This window comes from Equus quagga, unplaced genomic scaffold, assembly GCF_021613505.1.
Source record: "Equus quagga isolate Etosha38 unplaced genomic scaffold, UCLA_HA_Equagga_1.0 HiC_scaffold_32_RagTag, whole genome shotgun sequence".
Taxonomy (NCBI): domain Eukaryota; kingdom Metazoa; phylum Chordata; class Mammalia; order Perissodactyla; family Equidae; genus Equus; species Equus quagga.
In genome coordinates this window covers 625,210-645,177 of record NW_025793551.1, presented here as the reverse complement: position 1 = coordinate 645,177, position 19,968 = coordinate 625,210, and the positions used below count along the sequence as shown (strand labels likewise).

Genomic DNA, 19,968 nt, shown 5'->3' with positions numbered 1-19,968 from the left:
CTAGAAAATAATAATGGTCAAAATATATTGAGCTATTCTATGCTAATCTCTGTACTTTATCTCATTTAATTATTGTTATTAGCTGTATTTAATTGGTCACTCATTACTTCCTATTCAACATGAAGATTAAGATTGAAGGAGATGAAAATTCTTGACCCAAGTAATAAAAATGACCTGAGAGTTCTTCAGTGAAGAAGCAGGCTGACTCTGATACTATATTTTTACCACTTTTCCTACATTAGCTCTTTCTTTGGAATCTTATGTAGTAGTACCAGGCAAAGAGACTCTCAAATATTTGTTGAAGGATCAAAATAATTAATATGTATATAACAATAGATAATAAATAGAATAAAATATACACTTCTTTTATTAGAGGTTAGAGAGAAGAGCTGAAATCGTTATACCTAGTCAGGTCTTCTACTTTGCCCACTTGGTAGCTGCAGGAACACCTCCGCCAACTCTTCAGTTTCTTAAAATACCTTGTTTGTAAAAAGACTTTCTTAACAAAACTTGACTGTGAAGGAAAGGTAATTATAGATGATGACGGGGTTAAGCTGTGGAGACTTAAGCATATTTTTAGGATGAACCTTAGAGCACAGATAGCAAAAGTACCTTTGAACAAAGAAAGGAACATCTTAAAGGCTGAAAAGGAAGGAAATGAGTGGTATAAATTTGAAGATGAGAGGATAAGAAATGAAAGTCTTCATCTGGTATCCTCAGTTTTCTCAGTCCTATCATAGCAGGTGTAGTTATCTGAAAAGAAGGGCTGGGAAAAGGATTTACCTAGAGACAAAAAGGTTGTTCAAAGCTGTGTTATTTATCTCACACAAGTGAAAGTGAACCGAGTTGTACATATGATGTTGATTGATCTGAAATTGCAGCTTGTGGAGGAGTATTGTCACTCCAAAAGGCCACTAAGAGAAGAAGTCTGCCAGGTTCGCAATCTAAAATGCTTTTCATGCAGATCCCCCAAAGTTCTGCAGTGGGTCTGGAGAAGGATGACATCTTAAGAAAGTGGTGATGGATGAGGAGAAAATGGTTAGGTTTTTGTTGTGTTCGAACTTTTGAAATTTAGTTATATACAAGTTTTTACTCCAAGTAAAAAGGTTAACTTTTTTCAGATTAACCAAGTTACTCACGATCAAGCAGTAGTGCTACAAAATGCCCTTCAGAGCATTCCTAATCCGTCATCCGAGTGCATGCTTAGAAATGTATCGATACGTCTTGCTCAGCAAATATCTGATGAGGTTGGTATTAAAGTTTGAAAGCTTTGGAAACTTGGATGTTTTATTACTCTTGATACAATCTCTACTTATAACTAATAAAGATTATCACAATTTGAAGTTAAATATTCTGAGACTGTATCACTTTTTAGTCTCTTATTTCAGCTACTTTTTCATATAATTATAGTATTTAATGTTATCTGTTAATATTGGTACTTTAGAAAGTACTTTAAAAACTTTTAAATAGATTTTTGTGGTATAATTTATATTGCATAAACTCGATCAAAAAAGCATACAGAGGGTTTTGACAGATGTTTAAGCTAACACTATACTCAAGAAACAGAACATTTCCACAAGCCCTGAAAGTTTTGTGTCCTTGGCTGCAGGCCAACTCTGCTCTGCTGCTTTTCACTGTAGAGTACTTTTTATTTTCTTAAATTTTACAGTGATGGAATCATATTTGTGTCTGGGTTCTTTCTTTTTTTTTTTTAAAGATTGGCACCTGGGCTAACAACTGTTGCCAATCTTCTTTTTTTTTTCTTTGTGCTTTTTCTCCCCATATCCCCCCTCCAATACATAGTTGTATATTTTAGTTGTGCGTCCTTCTGGTTGTGACATGTGGGACACCACCTCAACGTGGCCTGATGAGTGGTGCCATGTCCGTACCCAGGATCCGAACCAGCAGAATCCTGGGCCACTGAAGGAGAGCATGCAAACTTAACCACTTGGCCACAGGACCAGCCCCTGTCTGAGTTATTTCAGTCATCTTGATTTTGAAATTTATAGTTGAACAATATTACATTTCATAATCATCCTACATTTTCTCTTGGTGGACATTTGGATTATTCCTAGTTTTTGACATTTTGGAGTACAGCTGTTTTGAAAAGTTATCAACAAGGCACAAGTGGTTCTTCTGTCAGCAGATGTTTTCTTAACTCTGGGCAAACAGACAGGAGTGAGATGGTTGGATAATTTGGTTTTCCTGTCTTGAAAACTCTATGAAAAATATTATTGAGCCAAATTAGATCTTAACCTGACGCATACTTTGGCTGTGGCTGATAAATACGTTTTTGCTTCATCCACATATATTGTAAAGATATAAAAAAATGCGACCAAGGCTTCTTTGAACCTTAAAGGCGCAATGTAAAGCGTATTCATTTTATTTACAGCCATTTCTACTGCTACTTTCACAAAGAGAAACTTTTTTTTTCCTGATTATTTCACTTTATGTCAGCACTTTTAATTACTTTTTCTTTCAGGCTTCAAGATATATGCCTGATACTTGTGTAATTAGAGCTTTACAAAAAATCATCTGGGCATCAGGATGTGGGTCATTAGAGCTAGTATTTAGCCCAAATGAAGAAATCACTAAAGTTTATGCCGTGGTAAGAATTATGACAGAAATATGTTGCTTTTATGTAAATGTTAAGTGTGCCTGTGACTAAAGTTTTATCATGTCTGCCATCTTAAAGACCCTTTCACTTGTATATAATGGTTTAAAATAAACTTACAGCTATAGTTAAGATGAGAACATACACGATTTTAGGTTGAAAATAAGACACTTCAGGATTTCTCTCTAATGTAGTTTTTTCCTAACACCTTTCTTTTTTAACTTCTCATTGCAGTGAAAATAGTCGTGCCATAAAGAATTAGATTTTCTTAATTCCCTTTATTTTTTTTCCTTCAACTTTTGTCCTGTGTAAATCTTAGTAACTGTTGTGGAAACATGACATTTAAGCATTTTAGTTGGTTCTTTGAGAGCACTCAAAAGCAGGAAAGATCTTCACCATTTAGGTATTATCCCTAGCCTTGCTTGGATTAAGTGAATTGTTTGCAGAAATGAGGCCTTGTTTAGCTCTTTGATATCCTTTCATGTTTACTTGTCCTAGATAATCACTTCTGTACAGTGAAAAAAGGAAAGTGGGTAATAGCATTGTACAGCTTCTCTTTGGAATACTTGAATGAGTGTTGTGGTCCATACATATACTATACTGATTTTATGATGAGTAAAGGCAGATATTAACTACTTACTTGAGTGTACTTTAGGTTGCAGAAGTTTTCCATAGCCTTTCTGAACATTTGTCTAAGACAATTGCTTTTTTAATAAAATGACATTTTAGATAAGCTAAAACTAATCAAAGACCCAAACTACAGTGCAAATGTGATTCTTTAGAAAAGAATCATAGTTGATGAAGAAATACACCTTCACACCTAAAAGAACAAGGAAATGATACTTAGCTTTTAGTGAGCATGCTCCTTTAATCCCCTTTGGGATATAGTTCAAAGGGTCTCAGAAGCTGCAGGTGAAGAGACTGAAGACGAAGGTCTTTAATGAGTAGATAAATTTTAAATGCTAACTAGAAGGTTTGTGAATTTTTTCTTAAATGTGTCCCTGGATGATTTACTCCTAATTATAATTTTACAGAGCTCCGGTGCAAGCAGTGAGCCAGATGTGGAAGATGAACAGGTTTGCTGTGAAGCATTGGAAGTGATGACATTGTGTTTTGCTCTAATTCCAACAGCCTTAGATACACTTAGTAAAGAAAAAACCTGGCAGACATTTATCATTGACTTGTTATTGCACTGTCCCAGCAAGTAAGTGACTTTTTTAAATTTCGAAGAAGGCTAACCTTTTTCTTTAAGCAGAAATGAATCCATTTTGATAAAAATCTATCTGAGAAGTCAATTAAGGAAACCTTTTTTTGGTCTACATAGCACTTTAATGTTTATGAAACTTTTATTTAACCTGTTTCACTTAACCTAAATTTGTTTTCATTTTGGCAGAATGCCAATGTTGATTTTTTTTTTCCCTTTTAGTAGTGTTTTCTTGTGGTAAAATATATAACGATTTGTAATAAAAAATTTGACATGGTAACAGCTTTTAAGTGGACAGTTCAGTAGCTTTAAGAATGTTTACAATGTTAAGCAATAATTCCCATTTCCCAAACTTTCCAGCCCCTGGTTACCTCTAACTTCATTCTGTCTCTGAATTTGCTTATTGTTAGTAACTCACATAAATGGAATCACACAATATTATCCTTTTGTGTTTGGATTGTTTCGCTTAGAGTAATGTTTTCAAGGTTCATCCATGTTGTCTCATGTTTCAGAATTTTCCTTCATTTTTAAGGCTGAGTTATACTCCATTATATGTATATATCACATTTTTGTTTATACGTGTATCTGTTGATGAACACTTGGATTGTTTCCACTTTTGGCTGTTGTGAGTAGTTTTGCTATGATCATTGCTATGAACAGAGATATCTGTTTGAGTCATCGTTTTCAGTTCTTTTGAGTATGATCCTTGGAGTGGGTGCACTCGGTCACATGGTAATTCTGTGTTTTTAATTTTTTGAAGATCCACCAAACTGAGTTACACAAGTGGCTTCACCATTTTATACTCCCATCAACAATGGACAAGGGTTCCAGTTTCTCCATATCCTTTCCCATATCTGTTGTTTTCTCATTTTTTTTTAAATCATTGCCATCCTAATGCGTGTGAGGTGATATCTCATGGTAGTTTGATTTTTATTTCCTAAATCGTTCATGATATTGAGCATTTTTTCATGTGCTTGTGTCTGTCTTCTGTAGAGAAATGTCTGTTCAAACCCATTTTTAAATAGGTTGTTTATATGGGTTTTAGGATAGGGGCTGGCCCAGTGGTGCAGCTGTTAAGTTCACACATTCCCCTTTGGCAGCCCAGGGTTCACTGGTTCAGATCCCGGGTGTACACATGGCACTGCTTGTCAAGCCATGCTGTGGCAGGCATCTCACATATAAAGTAGAGGAAGATGAGCACGGATGTTAGCGCAGGGCCAGTCTTCCTCAGCAAAACGAGAAAGATTGGCAGCAGATGTTAGCTCAGGGCTAATCTTCCTCAAAAAAAAGTAGGATAGGTTTCTCCGTTTCAGCAATAAACACCATTGGAATTTTCAGAGATTGCATTAAATCTATAGATCACTTGGGTAGTATTGACATGTTAACAGTATTAAGTTTTTCAATACATGAACACAGGTTGTGTTTTCATTTATTTAGGTCTTCTTTCATTTCCTTCAACACTGTTGCTGCTTCTTAGGTTTATTTATTCTTAAGTATTATTTATTCTTAAATATTTTATTTTTTTGCTGCTGTTGTACGTGAAATTTTCTTAATTTCCTTTTTGCGTTATGCATTTGTAATGCATAGAAATACAAGTGATTTTTGTGTATTGATTTCATATTTTACAGTTTTGCTGAATTAGGTTTCTTTTTGGATTCCTTAGGGTTTTCTCAGTATCAGATGATGCCATTTGCAAATACAAGTAATTTTACTTCTGCCTTTCCAAGTTGGCTGTGTTTCATTTGCCTTTTCTTTGCTTAACTGATCTGCTCTGTTGAATAGAAGTGATATCAGACATCTTCATTTCTTTCCTTGATGTAGAGGGAAAGCTTTGAATCTTTCATCATTGAGTATGATGTTAGCTCTAAGTTTTTCCATATATAGCCTTTATCCTGTTGCGAAAATTCCTATCTTTTCCTACTTTATTAAGTGTTTATATCATGAAAGTTGGGAATTTGTTCGGGTGTTCTTTCTAAGTCAGTTGAGATGGTTGTGGTTTTTTTCCCTTGCTGTATTTATGTGATGTATTAAAAATATTGATTTATCTGTGGAACCACTCTTGCATTCTTGCGGTGTCTTACTTAGTCATAGTATATAATATCTTTAATATATTCTAAATTCGGTTGCTAATATTTTGTTGAGAATTGTAAATTTATTTTATTATGGTAAAAATGCAGAATGTTAGATTTACCATTTTAAAGTCTACAGCAAGTAATATTAAATAAATTTACATGAGTGTGCAATAGAGCTCTAGAAAATTTTCATCCTGCACAACTGAAGCTCTATACCTACTGTACACTAATTCTCCCACCCACCTCACTATCACTACTCCCCTACTACCTCCCCCTTGACAGATACCTTTCTACTTTTAGTTTGTAAGATTTTGACTACTTTAGATAGTTCATATTATTGGAATCATGTAGTATTTGTCCTTCTGACTGGGTTATTTTGCTTAGCAAAATGTGCTCAAGGTATTTCCATTTTGTAGCGTGTGACAGGATTTCCCTCTTTTTTAAGCTGCATAACATTCCATTGTATGTATATACCACATGTTCTTTATCCATTCATTGGGTGATAGACTTTTGGGCTGGCTTCTCTCTTGACTATTGTGAATAATTCTGCAATGAATATAGGTGTGCAGATATCTCTTTAAGAGCCAGAGCCTGCTTTGAATTCTTTTGGATATATACCCTGAAATGGGATTGCTGAATCATAGGGTAGTTTTAGTTTTAACTTTTTGGGGAACCTCCGTACTGCTTTCTGTAGTGACTGTGCTTCTCACCAAGTGTACAGAGGGTCTGATTTCTCCACGTCTTTGATTATGTCTATTATTTTGATAGTGGTAATGCTCATAGGTTTCTGAAGTGATATCTGTGTGGTTTTGATTTGCGTTTCTCTCGGGTTACTGATGTTGAGCTCCTTTTACATGGTTGTTGAGCTTTTGGAGGATATATGAATTTATATTTTTAAGGGGTATCCATCTGTTTCATGGTCTCTTTGTCTGGCTTTATCATTGGGATGATGTCATTATAGAATAAGTATTCCCTTCCTGTAAATTTTTTACAAAAAATAAATGATTTTTTTTAATTCTTCCTTGTTTGGTAGAATTTATCAGTGAACCTTTTCCACTCTTAGGCTTTTCTTTGTTGGGGAATGTTTCTGAGGACTGATTCAATCTCCTTGTTACACATCTATTCGTTGGTTTCTGATCTAATTTTTAAAATATCTCCTGCTTACCTTGAATTTAATTTTCTGTTCTTTTACTACTTTTCTCAGGTGAAAGCTTAGATTAATCATTGTAGATCTTTCTTCGTATTTATGTGTTTGGTATTATAAATTTCTCAGTACTGCTTTTGCTGTACCCTACAATTTGATAAGGTATATTTTCAATTTCATTTTCTTGGCAAGATTTTTAAATTTTTTGAGACTTCTTTGACCTAGGTGTTATTTAGAATTATGTAGTTTAATCTCTCCCTTAAGTGTATTTTGGGGTTTGTCAGCCATCGCTCTGTTAGTGATTTTTAGTTTTATTCCACTGAGATCTGAGAACATACTTTATGTGATTTCTATTCTTTTAAATTTGTTAAAGTGTGTTTTATGTGCCAGAAATTGGTTTTACTTTATGTTCAATGTCAACCTAAGAAGAATGTATATTCTGCTGTCATTAGACAAAATAGTCTCTTGGTAGATTGTATCACATTGATTGATCGTGCTCTTCGGTTGAACTGTGTCCTTATTCACTTTCTGCCTGCTGGATCTATCAATTACTGATAAAAGGTGTTGAAAGTGTCCCCCTGTGATAGTAAATTAAATTCATCTGTGTCTCCTTGAATTCTTATTAGTTTTTGCATCATGTAAGTTTGACACTGTTCTTAGGTGCATAAACAATGAAGATTGTTATGTATCATTATTCAGTGCACCTCTTCATTCCTGATAACTTTCCTTGCTCTGTAGTTCATGCTGTCTGAAGTTATTTTGTGTGAAATTTGACTGTTCCAGCTTTCTTTTGACTAGCATTTTAATTTTAATGTGTCTTTAAAATGGGTTTCTTATAGCAATATTTAGTTGAGTAGTATTTTTTAAACACTGACAATCTCTATCTTTTGTTTGCTGTATTTAGACCTTTGAGTTTTAAAGTGATTATTGACATCTTTGGATTAATGCCTACCATATTTGTTACTGCTTTCTATTCATTTTCTATGTTATTGATTCTTTTTCCTTAATTCTTTCTTTACCTTTTCTTTTTCTCTTAAATATATATAACCATGTAATTTATTATTAGATTTCTCATATGCAGCTTACCTATACCAGTGATTTTTTTCCAGAGTTTGCAAATGGGTCAGAAGAGCTAAAATTATCACTGTTGAAAGCATCTTGGACTAAGCTTCTTTGGTGCGTTGTATTTTGTAACAAAATTCTTTTTGAGAAAGCAAATACAGAATCTTTAGTATTATATTTGATCTATTTTATTTTCATTTATCTCCCCCTTGCTTTGTTGAGGTATACTTGGCAAATAAAAGGTGGATATATTTAAGGTGTACAAATATGATTTTTTCCCCTGAAGATTGGCACCTGAGCTAAGATCTGTTGCCGACTTTTTCTTTTTTTCCTTCCTTTCTTCTCCCCAAAGCTCCCCAGTACACTGTTGTATATTCTAGTTGTAGGTCTTTCTGGTTGTGCTCTGTAGGACACTACCACAGCATGGCTTGATGAGTGGTGCCATGTCCATGCCCTAGGTCCATTTAACTGGTGAAACCCTGGGCCACTAAAGTAGAGCATGTGAACTTAACCACTCCACCACAGGGCTGGCCCCTGTAATATGATTTTTTGATATATGTATATGTTTTGAAATGATTACTAAAATCAAGCTAATTAATAGATCCCTCACCTCACAGTTACGATTTTTTTTGTATGTGAGGTGAGAAAACCTGAGATCAATTCTCTTAGCAAATTTCAAGTACAAAAATACATTTTCTGCCTAATAGGAACTTTGTACCATTTGACAAACATCTCCTCATTTCCCCATCCCTCATTCCCTGGCCACCACCTTTCTACCCTCTATTTTTATGACTATGACTTCTTTAGATTCCACATATAAGTGAAATTATGCAGTAATTGTCTTTCTGAGTCTCGCTTATTTCACTTAGCATAATTTCCTCCAGAATTGTCCATGATATCACAAATGGCAGGACTCTTTTTTTTTTTTTACTACTGATTAATACTCTATTGTATATGTATATCATATTTCTTTTATCCATCAACCCCTGCAGTGACAGACATTTAGATTGTTTCCATGTCATGGCTGTTGTGAATAATGCTGTAATGATCATGGGAATGTCAATATCTCTTCAAGATATTGATTTCATTCCATTGTGTATATACCAGGAAGTGAGATTGCTGGATATATGTTAGTTCTATTTTTAGTCTTTTTAAGGAACATACGTAGTGTTTTCCATAATAGATGTACAAATTTACATTCCCACTGATAGTGCACAAAGCTTCTCTTTTATCCACAAGCTCGCTAACAGTTATCTCTTGACTTTTTTAAAATAGCCATCCTAACAGATATCTCATTTTGGTTTGGATTTGTATTTACCTGATGATTAGTCATGTTGTTCATCTTTTCATATACTTATTAGCCATTCATATGTCTTCTTGGAAAAATGTATATTTGGGTCCCTTGCCCAGTTGGGGGCAGGGGGTGTTATTTGGTTTATTGCTATTCAGTTTATGAGTTTCTTATGTTTTGAATATAAACTTCTTATCGGATGTATGGTTTGCAAATATATCCCCTCATTATGTGAGTTACCTTTTCACTCTGTTGTTTCCTTTGCTGTGCAGAAGCCGTTTAGTCTGATGCAATCTCATTTATCCATTTTATTGATTCCCTCTGCTTTTGTCATCATATCCAAAAACCTGGTTCACCAGAACAATAGCAAAAAGCTTTTTCTCATTTCTTTCAATGGTTTTATGATTTTAAGTCTTAGGTTTAAGACGTTAATTCATTTTGAATTGACTTTAGTGTATGATGTGGGATAAGATCCTTCTCATTGTTATGCATGTGGATTCCCAATTTCTTCAACATCATTTATTGAAGACAAAATTCTTTCCCCATTGTGTATTTATGGCACACTTTCAAAAATCAATAGCCCGTAAGTACATGGTTTTACTTCTGAGCTCTTTGTTCTAGTTCCATTGACATAAATGTCTCTTTTTATGCAAGTACTATACTATTTTGATTACTGTAGCTTTAAAAGATAGTTTGAAGTCAAGAAGTATGATGTCTCCACAGTTGTTATTAATCAGAATTGTTTTGTTTTGGCTATTCTGGGTCGTTTGTGGTTCTGTATGAACTTGGGATTATTTTTGTTTAAGAATGCCATTGGAATTTTATTAAGGATTGCATTGAAGTAGATTACTTTGGGTGTATGGACATTTGAGCCATATTAATCTGTGAACACAGCTGTGATTTCCTTTATCACTGTTTTTAATTTTCAGCATACAAGCCTTTCTCTTCTTTAAGTTTATCCAAAGTGTTTTATTCTTTTTCTTACTATTAATGGCATTCTTTTCTTAATACCATTTTTAGATAGTTTGTCGTTTGTCTATAGAAAAGCAACTGTTTTTTGTATATAGATTTTGAATCTGAAACTTTACTTCTTATAGATTTTTTTGTTTAGTCTTTAGGGATTTCTACATGTATATGATCATGTCATCTCCAAACAGTTTTACTTCCTCCTTTCTATTTGGATGTATTTTATTTGCTGTCTAATAGCTTTGGAGAGAACTTCTGCTGTGTTGAATGGAAATGGGGAGAGTGGGCATTCTTGCCTTTTACTGAATATTAAAGGGAAAGCTTTCAGTTTTTTACCATTGACTTCGATGTTAACTGTGGGCTTCAGCATATGTGGCCTTAAATGTGTTGAGGTAGGTTCCTTCTTTTTTTTTTTTTAGCATTTTAATCGTGAATGGGTACTAAAGCATTTGTCAGTGCTTTTTCTAACTTCTGTTAAGATGATCATGTTGTTTTATTTTGTTAATGTGATGTATCATGTTGACTGATTTGCCTATGCTGTATTATGCTTGCTTTCCAAAGATATCTCCCACTGGTCACGATGTATAATGCTTTTAATGTGCTGTCGAATTTGTTTTGTTAGTATCTGTGTTCATCGGGGATATGCCTGCAGTTTCCTTTTCTTGTGGTGTTTTTGTCTGGCTTTGTTATCAGGGTGATGCTACCTTCATAAAATGAGTTTGGAAATAAACCCACTTAATTCTATTTTTTGGAAGAGTTTGAAAATGGTAGATATTAACTCTCTTTAGATGGTATCTATCTCTTTAGAGGCCATCTATCCTGACCTCATATTTGTTGGGAATTTTTTTTTATTACTAAGTCATTCCCCATAATTGTTATTGGTCTGTTCATAATTTCTCTGTATTGATTCAGATTTGGTATATTGTATGTTTCTAGGAAATTGTCTATTTCTTCTCCACTTTTGTTGGTATGATTACATTATAATACTGCAACAATTGTTGATAATTCTTTATCATCCTTTTTACCCCTGAGGCATCTAATGTAATGTCTCCTTTTTCATTTCTGATTTTCTTTATTTGACTCTTCTTTTTCTTAGTCTAGCTAGGGATTTCTCAGTTTTGTTTATTGTTCCAAAAAACCCAGCTCTTGTTGATTTTTTTTTTTCTATTCTGTTTGATTTATTTCTTCTCTAATCATTATTATTTTGTTTTATATTACTTGTAAGCTGTATTATTTCCCTTTTTTGTTTTTTCCTTGTTCCTTAAGGTGTAAAGTTAGGTTGTTTATTTGAGGGGTTGTTTTTTAATAATATAGGTGGGTTTTTTTGTTTTTAAAGATTGGCACCTGAGCTAACATCTGTTGCCAATCTTCCTTTTCTTTTTTCTTCTTCTCCCCAAAGCCCCCAGTACATAGTTGTATCTTCTAGTTGTAGGTCCTTCTGGCTCTGCTGTGTGGGACACCACCTCAGCATGGATTGATGAGCAGTGGTAGGTCCACGGCGAGGATCCAAACCAGCAAAACTCTGAGCCACTGAAGCAGAGCACATGAACTTAGCCACTTGGCCAAGGGGCTGGACCCTAGGTGTTTATATATATAAACTTCCCTCTTATTATTGCTTTTGCTACATCTCACAAGTTTTGTTATATTGTTTTTTCACTTTTTCAAGATTTCTTTAAATTTTCTTTTGATTTTCTCTTTTACCTAGTGGTTACTCAAGGGTGTGTTGTTTCATTTTTGTGTATTTGTGAGTTTTCTTGCTTTCTACCTTTATTACATTGTGGTCAGAAAAGATACTTGGAATGATTTTCAGTGTCTTGAATTTGTGAAGAGTTGTTTCTAACATGATTTGTCCTGGATAATGTTCCTTATACGCTTGAGAAGAATGTCTATTTTGCTACTGAGTGGAAAGTTCTGTTTATGCCTGTTAGGTCTATTTAGTCTATAGTGTTGTTCATTTGTGTTCTCTTAATCACTTTTCTGTCTGATTATCTATCTATCCATTATAGAGAGTAGAGCATTGAAGTCTCCTGCTATTATTTTATTGCTTTCTATTTGTTCCGTCAGATCTGTCAATGGTAGTTATATTTATCTAGTTACTTTGATCTTGAGTAGTTATATATTTATAATTGTTACATCTTCCTGTTTAGTGGACCTTTGTATCATTTATATAATGCCCTGTTTGTTTCTTGGGACAGGTTTTGACTTCAAGCTATTTTGTCTGAAATGAGTAGAGCCAGCACTGCTCTCTTTTGGATACCATTTGTGTGAATACCTCTGTTCTTCCCTTTGCTGTCAGCTAAAGTCAGTCTCTTGTAGGTAGCATATTGTGGGATCTTGTTTTTTTATCCATTCAGGGACTCGGTCTTTTGATAAGCAGCACATTTAACCATTTACGTTTAAAGTAATTATTGATAGATAAGCACTTACTCTTGCCATTTTATTGATTTCAGTGTTTTGTACTTCCTTATTTCATTCCTCTTTGCTGTCTTCCTTTGTAATTTGATGATTTTTTTTAGTGGTATGCATTGGTTCATTTCTCTTTATCTTTTGCGTATCTAATAGACGTATTTTCTTTGACGTTACCATAAAGCTTATGTAAAATATCTTATAGTAGAACCGGCATAGTTCAGAGTTATTGTGGGTTCAGCTCCAGACCACCACAGTAAAGTGAATATTGCAATAAAGCAAGTCCAACAAACTTTTTTTGTTTCCTGGTGCATGTAAAAGTTATCTTGGCATTATATTTTAGTCTATTAAGTATACAATGACAATATCTCTAGAAAAACAATGTACATATCTTAATTTAAAAATGCTTTATTGCTTAAAAATGTTAACCATCATCTCAGCCTTCAGTGAGTCGCCATCTTTTTGTTGGTAGAGGGTCTTGCCTCGATGTTGATGGCTGCTGACTCATCAGGGTTGTGGTTGCCTCAGGTTGGCATCGCTGTGGCCATTTCTTAAAACGACAGTGAAGTTTGCTACATTGATTGACTCTCCCTTTCACAAACAGTTTCTCCTAGCATGCGATGCATTTTGATAGCATTTTACCCACAGTGGAACTTCTTTCAAGATTGAAGTCAGTCCTCTCAAACCCTGCCACTGCTTTTACCGACTAAGTTTATGTAATTTTCTAAATGCCTTATTATCATTTTGGCAGTCTTCATAGCATCTTCACCGACATTAGATTACATCTCAAGAAACCACTCTCTTCGCTCATCCATAACAAGCAACTCCTCATCCATTTAAGTTTTATCAAGAGGTTGCAGCAATTCAACCACAATTATCTTCAGGCCCCACTTCTAACTCTGGTTCTCTTGGCATTTCCACCACATCTGCAGTTACTTCCTCCACTAAAGTTTTGAACCTCTCAAAGTCATCCATGAGGGTTGGAATCAGCTTCTTCCAAACTTCTGTTAATATTGATGTTTGACCTCATCCCATAAATCACAAATGGTTTTCATCCTTTCCAGAAGATTCTCAGTTTACTTTGCCCAAATCCATTCGAAGAATAACTATTTATGAAATTATATAGATAGTATAGACTTATGAAATGTGTTTCTTAAATAATAAGACTTAAAAGTCAAAATTACTGCTTGCTCCCTCATGGCCTGCAGAATGGATGTTGTGTTAGCAGGCATGAAGACAACATTAATCTCATTGTACATCTCCATCAGAGTTCCTGGTGCATTGTCATGAGTAGTACTATTTTGAAAGGAATTATTTTTTCTCAGTAGTAGGTCTCAACAGTGGCCTTAAAATATAAACTGTAAACCATGTTGTAACCATGCTGTCATCCAGTCTTCTTTGCTCCATTTACAGAGAGCACAGGTAGAGTAGATTTAACATAATTATTAAGGGCTGTGGGATTTTTTGGGTTAGTGAATGATCTTTGTCTTCAGCTTAAAGTAATCAGCTGCATTAGCCCCTAAGAATAGAATCAGCCTATCTTTTGAAGCTTTGAAGCCAGGCATTTACTTCTCCTTGATGGCTGTGAAAATCCTGGATGACGTATTTTTCCAATAAAGGGCTGTCTAAGTTGAAAAATCTGTTGTTTAATGTAGCCACCTTCATTAATTATCTTAGGTACATCTTCTGGATAACTGCCTTGCTACAGGTTCTACATCAGCACTTGCTGCTTTACCTTGCACTTTTGTTATGGAAATGGCTTCTTTATTTAAACCTCATAAGCTGATGTCTGCTACCTTGAAGGTTTTTTTATTCAGCTTCCTTCCTCTCTCAGCCTTCATAAAAATGAAGAGAGTTAGGGCCTTGGTCTGTATTGGACTTTGGCTTAAGAGAATGTGGTGGCTGGTTTGATCTTCTGGGCTGGTTTGATCTTCTGTGCAGACCACTGAAACTTTCTCCACATCAGCAATAATGCTATTTCACTTTATTATCATTCTTGTGTTCACTGGAGGAGCCCATTTAATTTCCTTCAAGAATTTTTCCTTTGCATTCACAGCTTGGCTGATGATTTCATGCTAGAGGCCTGGCTTTTGGCCTGTCTTGGCTTTTGATGTACCTTCTTCACTAAGCTTAATTATTTCTAGCTTTTGAGTAAAGTGAGAGACTCTTATTTTCACTTGAACACTTAGAAGCCATTGTATGCTATTAATTGGCCTAATTTCAGTATTATTGTGTCAAGCAATACAGAAGCCTAAGGAGAGGAGGAGAGAAAGGGAAGAGTTGGTCAGTGGATTTGTCAGAACACACCCAAGGTTCATCAGTGAAGTTTGCTGTCTTGTATGGGCACAGTTCATGGCGTCCCAAAACAATTATAATAGTAACATCAAAGATCACTGATCACAGATAACCATAACAAACATGATAACAATAAAAGAGTTTGAAATGTTGGAAAACTACTAAAATGTGACAGAGAGACACGAACTGAGGAAATGGTGTTAGAAAAATAGTTCAGTAGACTTGCATCTTGATGCAGGGTTGCCACAAACCTTCGGTTTATAGAAAATGCACTATCTGCAAAGCATAATAAAGCTAAGTGTAACAAAAGAAGCTGTGTCTGTATATTTTAAGCTGATATCTTAACTTCAGTCATATATACAAACTTCTCTTTTTATTCCAGTTTCTCCACATTTTTGCCATTGCTTTTTGTTTTCTGATTTTTTTCATAGTACTCATCGTAATTGATGTGATGTGGTATGTTCTTGTAGTTTTCCTTTGCATTTCCCTAATGACTGCTGATGTTGAGCATGTTTTCATGTGCTGATTGGCAGGTCATACATCTTCTTTGTGTACATGTCTATTCATGTTTTTTGAACACTTTTACTCTTCCCTCCCCACACATTTTATGTTATTGATGTCACAGTTTACATCTTTTTATATTATAGATCCATTAACAAATTATTGTAACTATATATGTATATTTTCTTTTTTCTTTAAATTTTTTTTGCTGAGAAAGATTCACCTGGAGCTAACATCTGTGCCTGTCTTCCTCTGTTTTGTGTGTGGGTTGCTGCCACAGCGTGGCCACCACCAATAAGAGGTGTACACAGGGCCATTCCTGCAAACCAAACCTGGGCCACTAAAATAGAATGCGTTAAACTTAACCAGTGGGCCATGGTGCTAGCCACTGTAGCTATAGTTTTTTTTTAAACTTCTGCTTTTTAACTTTTATACTGCAGTTAAGAGTGATTTATGCACAACCATAAGAATATCAGAATTTATTGAATTTGACTCTATATTTTTAACAGTGAGTTTTATACTTTCATATGTTTTTATGTTACTAATTAGCATTTTTTTGATTCAACATGAAGAACTACCTTTAGCATTTCTTGTAAGACAGGTCTTGTGGCAATGAACTCTTTCAACTTTTGTTTGTTTGGGATGTCTTTGTATTTTCTTGATTTCTGAAGGACACCTTTGCTGAACATAATATATAATATATATAATATGCTTGGTTAACAGTTTTTTCTTTCTGGTGCTTTGAATATATCTTCTGGTTTTCTTCTGGTCTTCTAGGTTCTGCTGGCTCATCTTTTTTTGTTGAGGGGAGTTCCTTTATGTGATTTCACTTTTCTCTTGCTACTATTAAAATTGCCTGTTTGTCTTTGATAATTGTGATTTTAATATGTCTTGATGTAGTCTTTGTATGTTTGCCTGTTTGGTGATTTTTTTGTGTTCATGAATCTAGTATCTGTATCCCTCTCAATATTTGCAAGGTTTTTAGCCATTATTACTTTAAATAAGCTTCTGCCCCTTTGTTTCTTTTCTGGGACGCCCAACATTGTTCAATATTTTTCAATTTATTATTTTTCTTCCTCTAACTGGACAATTTCAAATAACCTCTCTTTGAGTTCACATATTCTTTATTCTATTTGATCTAGTCTGCTGTTAAAACTCTCTAATTGCATTTTTCGTTTCATTGATTGTATTCTTCACCTGCAGAATTTGTTTGGTTCTTTTTAAATATGTCTGTCTCTTTTCAAATCTTCTCATTTTGTTCATGTATTGTGTTCCTGAGTTCATTCAGTTGTCTCTCTCTCTTGTCTTGGAGCTCATTGATCTTTCTTGAAACAATTAATTTGAGTTCTTTGTCAGGCAACTCATAGATCTCCATTTCTGTGGGGTCAGTTACTAGGAGATTATTTTATTAATTTAATTGTGTCAGGCTTCCTTGATTTTTCATGTTTCCAGTGGCCTTGTGTCAATGTGTGTGCATTTGAGGGAGCAATCACCTCTTCTAGACTGTACAAATTGGAAAGATCTTTACCTACAGGTGCATACAAGGGTGCTGGGTTAATGGGATTTGGTGGCTCCTGCTCCACCTGAAGAATGCAGCAGTGTAGACTTCTGGGAATTGAGGTCAGCACTGGGGAAAACTTAGTTCCTTAGTAGACAAAGCTGCAGGTATTGAGTATTAGGAGCAAGGAAGGAAAGACTCTGGGCAACCATGTATCATGGCAGCAGCTCTTTCTCTCTCTGTTGGGGCAGCAGCTCTGGCTTCAGCCTGGCTGAGACTGGTGGGTGACAACATCTCCTTCACCAGTGGGAGTGCCAGCAGCACCTTCTTTCTGAATTCCACAGGTGCTGTGGCTCCCTCTCCAGGAGAAGTGCAATGTGGATTCCAGGCAGCTTCTTCAGCTGGGCTTGGCCTTGGTAAAGACTGCAAGAGTCCTCAGTGACAAAAGTTGCAGTTGTCCAAAGCAGTGTCAAGGCCTGCTGAGTTCCTCTTATTTTCTTTTTCCCTCATGACGAGAGACTGCAACTGAAGGGATCTCTCTTGATACAGAGCTGTGCTTGATTTGGGGATGTTACAGTATAGGAAGTAATTCCTACTTTTTTCTATATGGCCATTCTTAGTTTTGTGCTCCACACGATTTTTATGCTGCAGCCTCCTTAGTTCCCTTTGGAGATTTCCCAGAGCTATTTTCCTTGATATGTAGTTGTTTTTCTTTTTTTTTCTTGTTTTTGTTGGAGGGAGAAGCATGGAGACCTCTTAGCCAAAATCTGACTGATGGGGCCACACTTCTCTGGTTTTAATTGAATATTCTATCTGATTCCATTGCTTCTCCCCTCTTGATATATCAGTTATACTTCCTTAATTAATTTTTAAATGTAGTTGTCCTTGAATTTGCAATATACATATGCAACTATTCCTAGTCCTCTTTCAGAGAACACTACACCAGTTCAAAGGCAAATTCCTTATAACCTAGAATTCCCAGTTCCTCATCTTTTCTTTCTAACATTGCCATCATTCATTTCACTTACCCATAAGCTGTACTCAGTGTTCCTAGTACTATTATTATTTTGGACACACTATTATCTGTTAATCAATTAAAAATAAAAATAATTTTCTTCCTCAATTTATAATGTTCTAATGTGCTTCCTTTCTTTATGACTTATGTCATCTTCCTTCTTTCTGAAGTATTTCTTTTAATATATTTTGCTAGACAAGTCTCCTGGCAGCTTAGTTCCTTCGTTTTTATTTGCCTGGGAAAGTGTTTTTTCTCCTTCACTTTTTAAGGATAGTTTTGCCATGTGTAGAATTCTGAGTCACTGGGTTTTTTCTTTCAACACATTTCACTCCATGCTGTTCTTGCTTTCGTGATTACTGAAGAGATGGCCAAGGTAATTTTTATAGCTCCTTTTATAGGTAAGGTGTTTTACCTTTCACATATTTTAAATATTTTCTCTTTTTCTTTGTTTTTTCTGCAGTTTGAATATGAACGTTTTGGTATTTTTTGGTAACTATCCTTCTTGGTGTTCTCTCAGTTTCCTTGGTCTTGTGATTTGGAGTCTGTCATTATTTTTGGGCAATTCTCCATTGATACTGCTTGAACTGTTTCTTTGTTTCTTTTCCTTCTGGTGTTCCCATTAGGTATATTTTTCATGTTTTGTCTTACAATTCTTGGTATTCTGTTCCATCTTTTTTTTCCTTTGCGTTTCAGTTTTCAAAATTTACCTTGACGTTTCTTCAGGCGTGTTGGTTATTTTTTCAGGTATGTCCAGGGTTTATTTGAGGATGATTAGCCCTGAGCCACCATCTGCCACCAATTCTCCTCTTTTTTGCTGAGGAAGATTGGCCCTGAGCTAACATCTCTGCCCATCTTCCACTCTTTAAATGTGTCACCTGCCACAGCATGGCTTGGTAAGCAGTGTATAGGTCTGTGCCTGGGATCTGAACCAGTGAACACCACACTGCTGAAGCAGAGCATGAACTTAACCACTGTACAGCCAGGCTGGCCCCTCGTTTTTCTAGTTTTTTGATGAGCCCATCACAGGCATTCTTCCTTTCTGTTTTGATCTCTAGCATTTACTTGGTTCTTTCTTAGAAGTTCTATTACTCTGTTTACATTGCCTCTTTTTTCTTATGTACTATTTTATCCAATAGAGCCATTGATATATAAATTGCACATATTTTAAATTCTTGACCTGGTAACTCACATCTCTGCTATACCTGTGTCTGCTCCTGTTGTTTACTCTTTCTCTTCCAACTCTTTGTTGTTGTTGTTTTCCTTTTTTTTGATGTGTCTTAATGTTCATTGAAAGCTGAATCTCATGTGTTAGGTAAAGGATCTGAGGTAAATGGGCCTTTAATGTGAGATTTTATGTTTATGTGGGTAAGAGTTTGGGTGTGTGCTGCAGATGTTGGTGTCAGAGGCTAAAATTTCCTTCAGTGTCCTTGTTTTTCTTTCTGTGTTGTTTTAGATTTCTCTAGAGATATCTTCTTAAGTGAGATCTAAGAAGTTTTGTTCTTTCAATTGAATTCCGTGTTATCACACAGGAATCCTATTGAACTGGGGTACAGAAGTGTTCTGTGTTTCCAGGATTAGATTGCAAACTTTCACCTTTTGTTTATCTGAGAGTTGGGAGTGTCTTTAATTTCTTCCTCACATTTGAAATATAGTTTTGTCAGACGTGAGATGTCTGGTTGATAGTTTTTTCCTTTTAACACTTTTGCATTTATTAGTCCACTGCCTTCTTGATAAGAAAACCCTTGATTATCTTACTGAGAATCCTATGTACTGATGAGTTGTTTCTGTTGCTGCTTTTAAGATTCTTCTCTTTAGTTTTTGATAGTTTAAATACAGTTTGTCTCATGTGGATCTATTTGAGTTAATTTAAGTTTTTGATATGTATGTCCATTTTATTCCT

General features: G+C 35.1%; 1 protein-coding gene across 5 annotated transcripts in view; it reads left to right on the top strand.

The window, feature by feature from the left end:
• LOC124232198 (probable ubiquitin carboxyl-terminal hydrolase FAF-X) overlaps positions 1 to 19,968 on the top strand; it is a 142,180-nt gene that overhangs the window by 81,715 nt on the left and 40,497 nt on the right. For all 5 annotated transcript variants that reach the window (XM_046649168.1, XM_046649167.1, XM_046649165.1 and 2 more), the window contains 3 exons: positions 1,122 to 1,247; positions 2,483 to 2,608; positions 3,649 to 3,818. In XM_046649168.1, the coding sequence (XP_046505124.1) occupies positions 1,122 to 1,247; positions 2,483 to 2,608; positions 3,649 to 3,818 (422 nt within the window). The remainder of the gene's footprint in view (positions 1 to 1,121; positions 1,248 to 2,482; positions 2,609 to 3,648; positions 3,819 to 19,968) is intronic.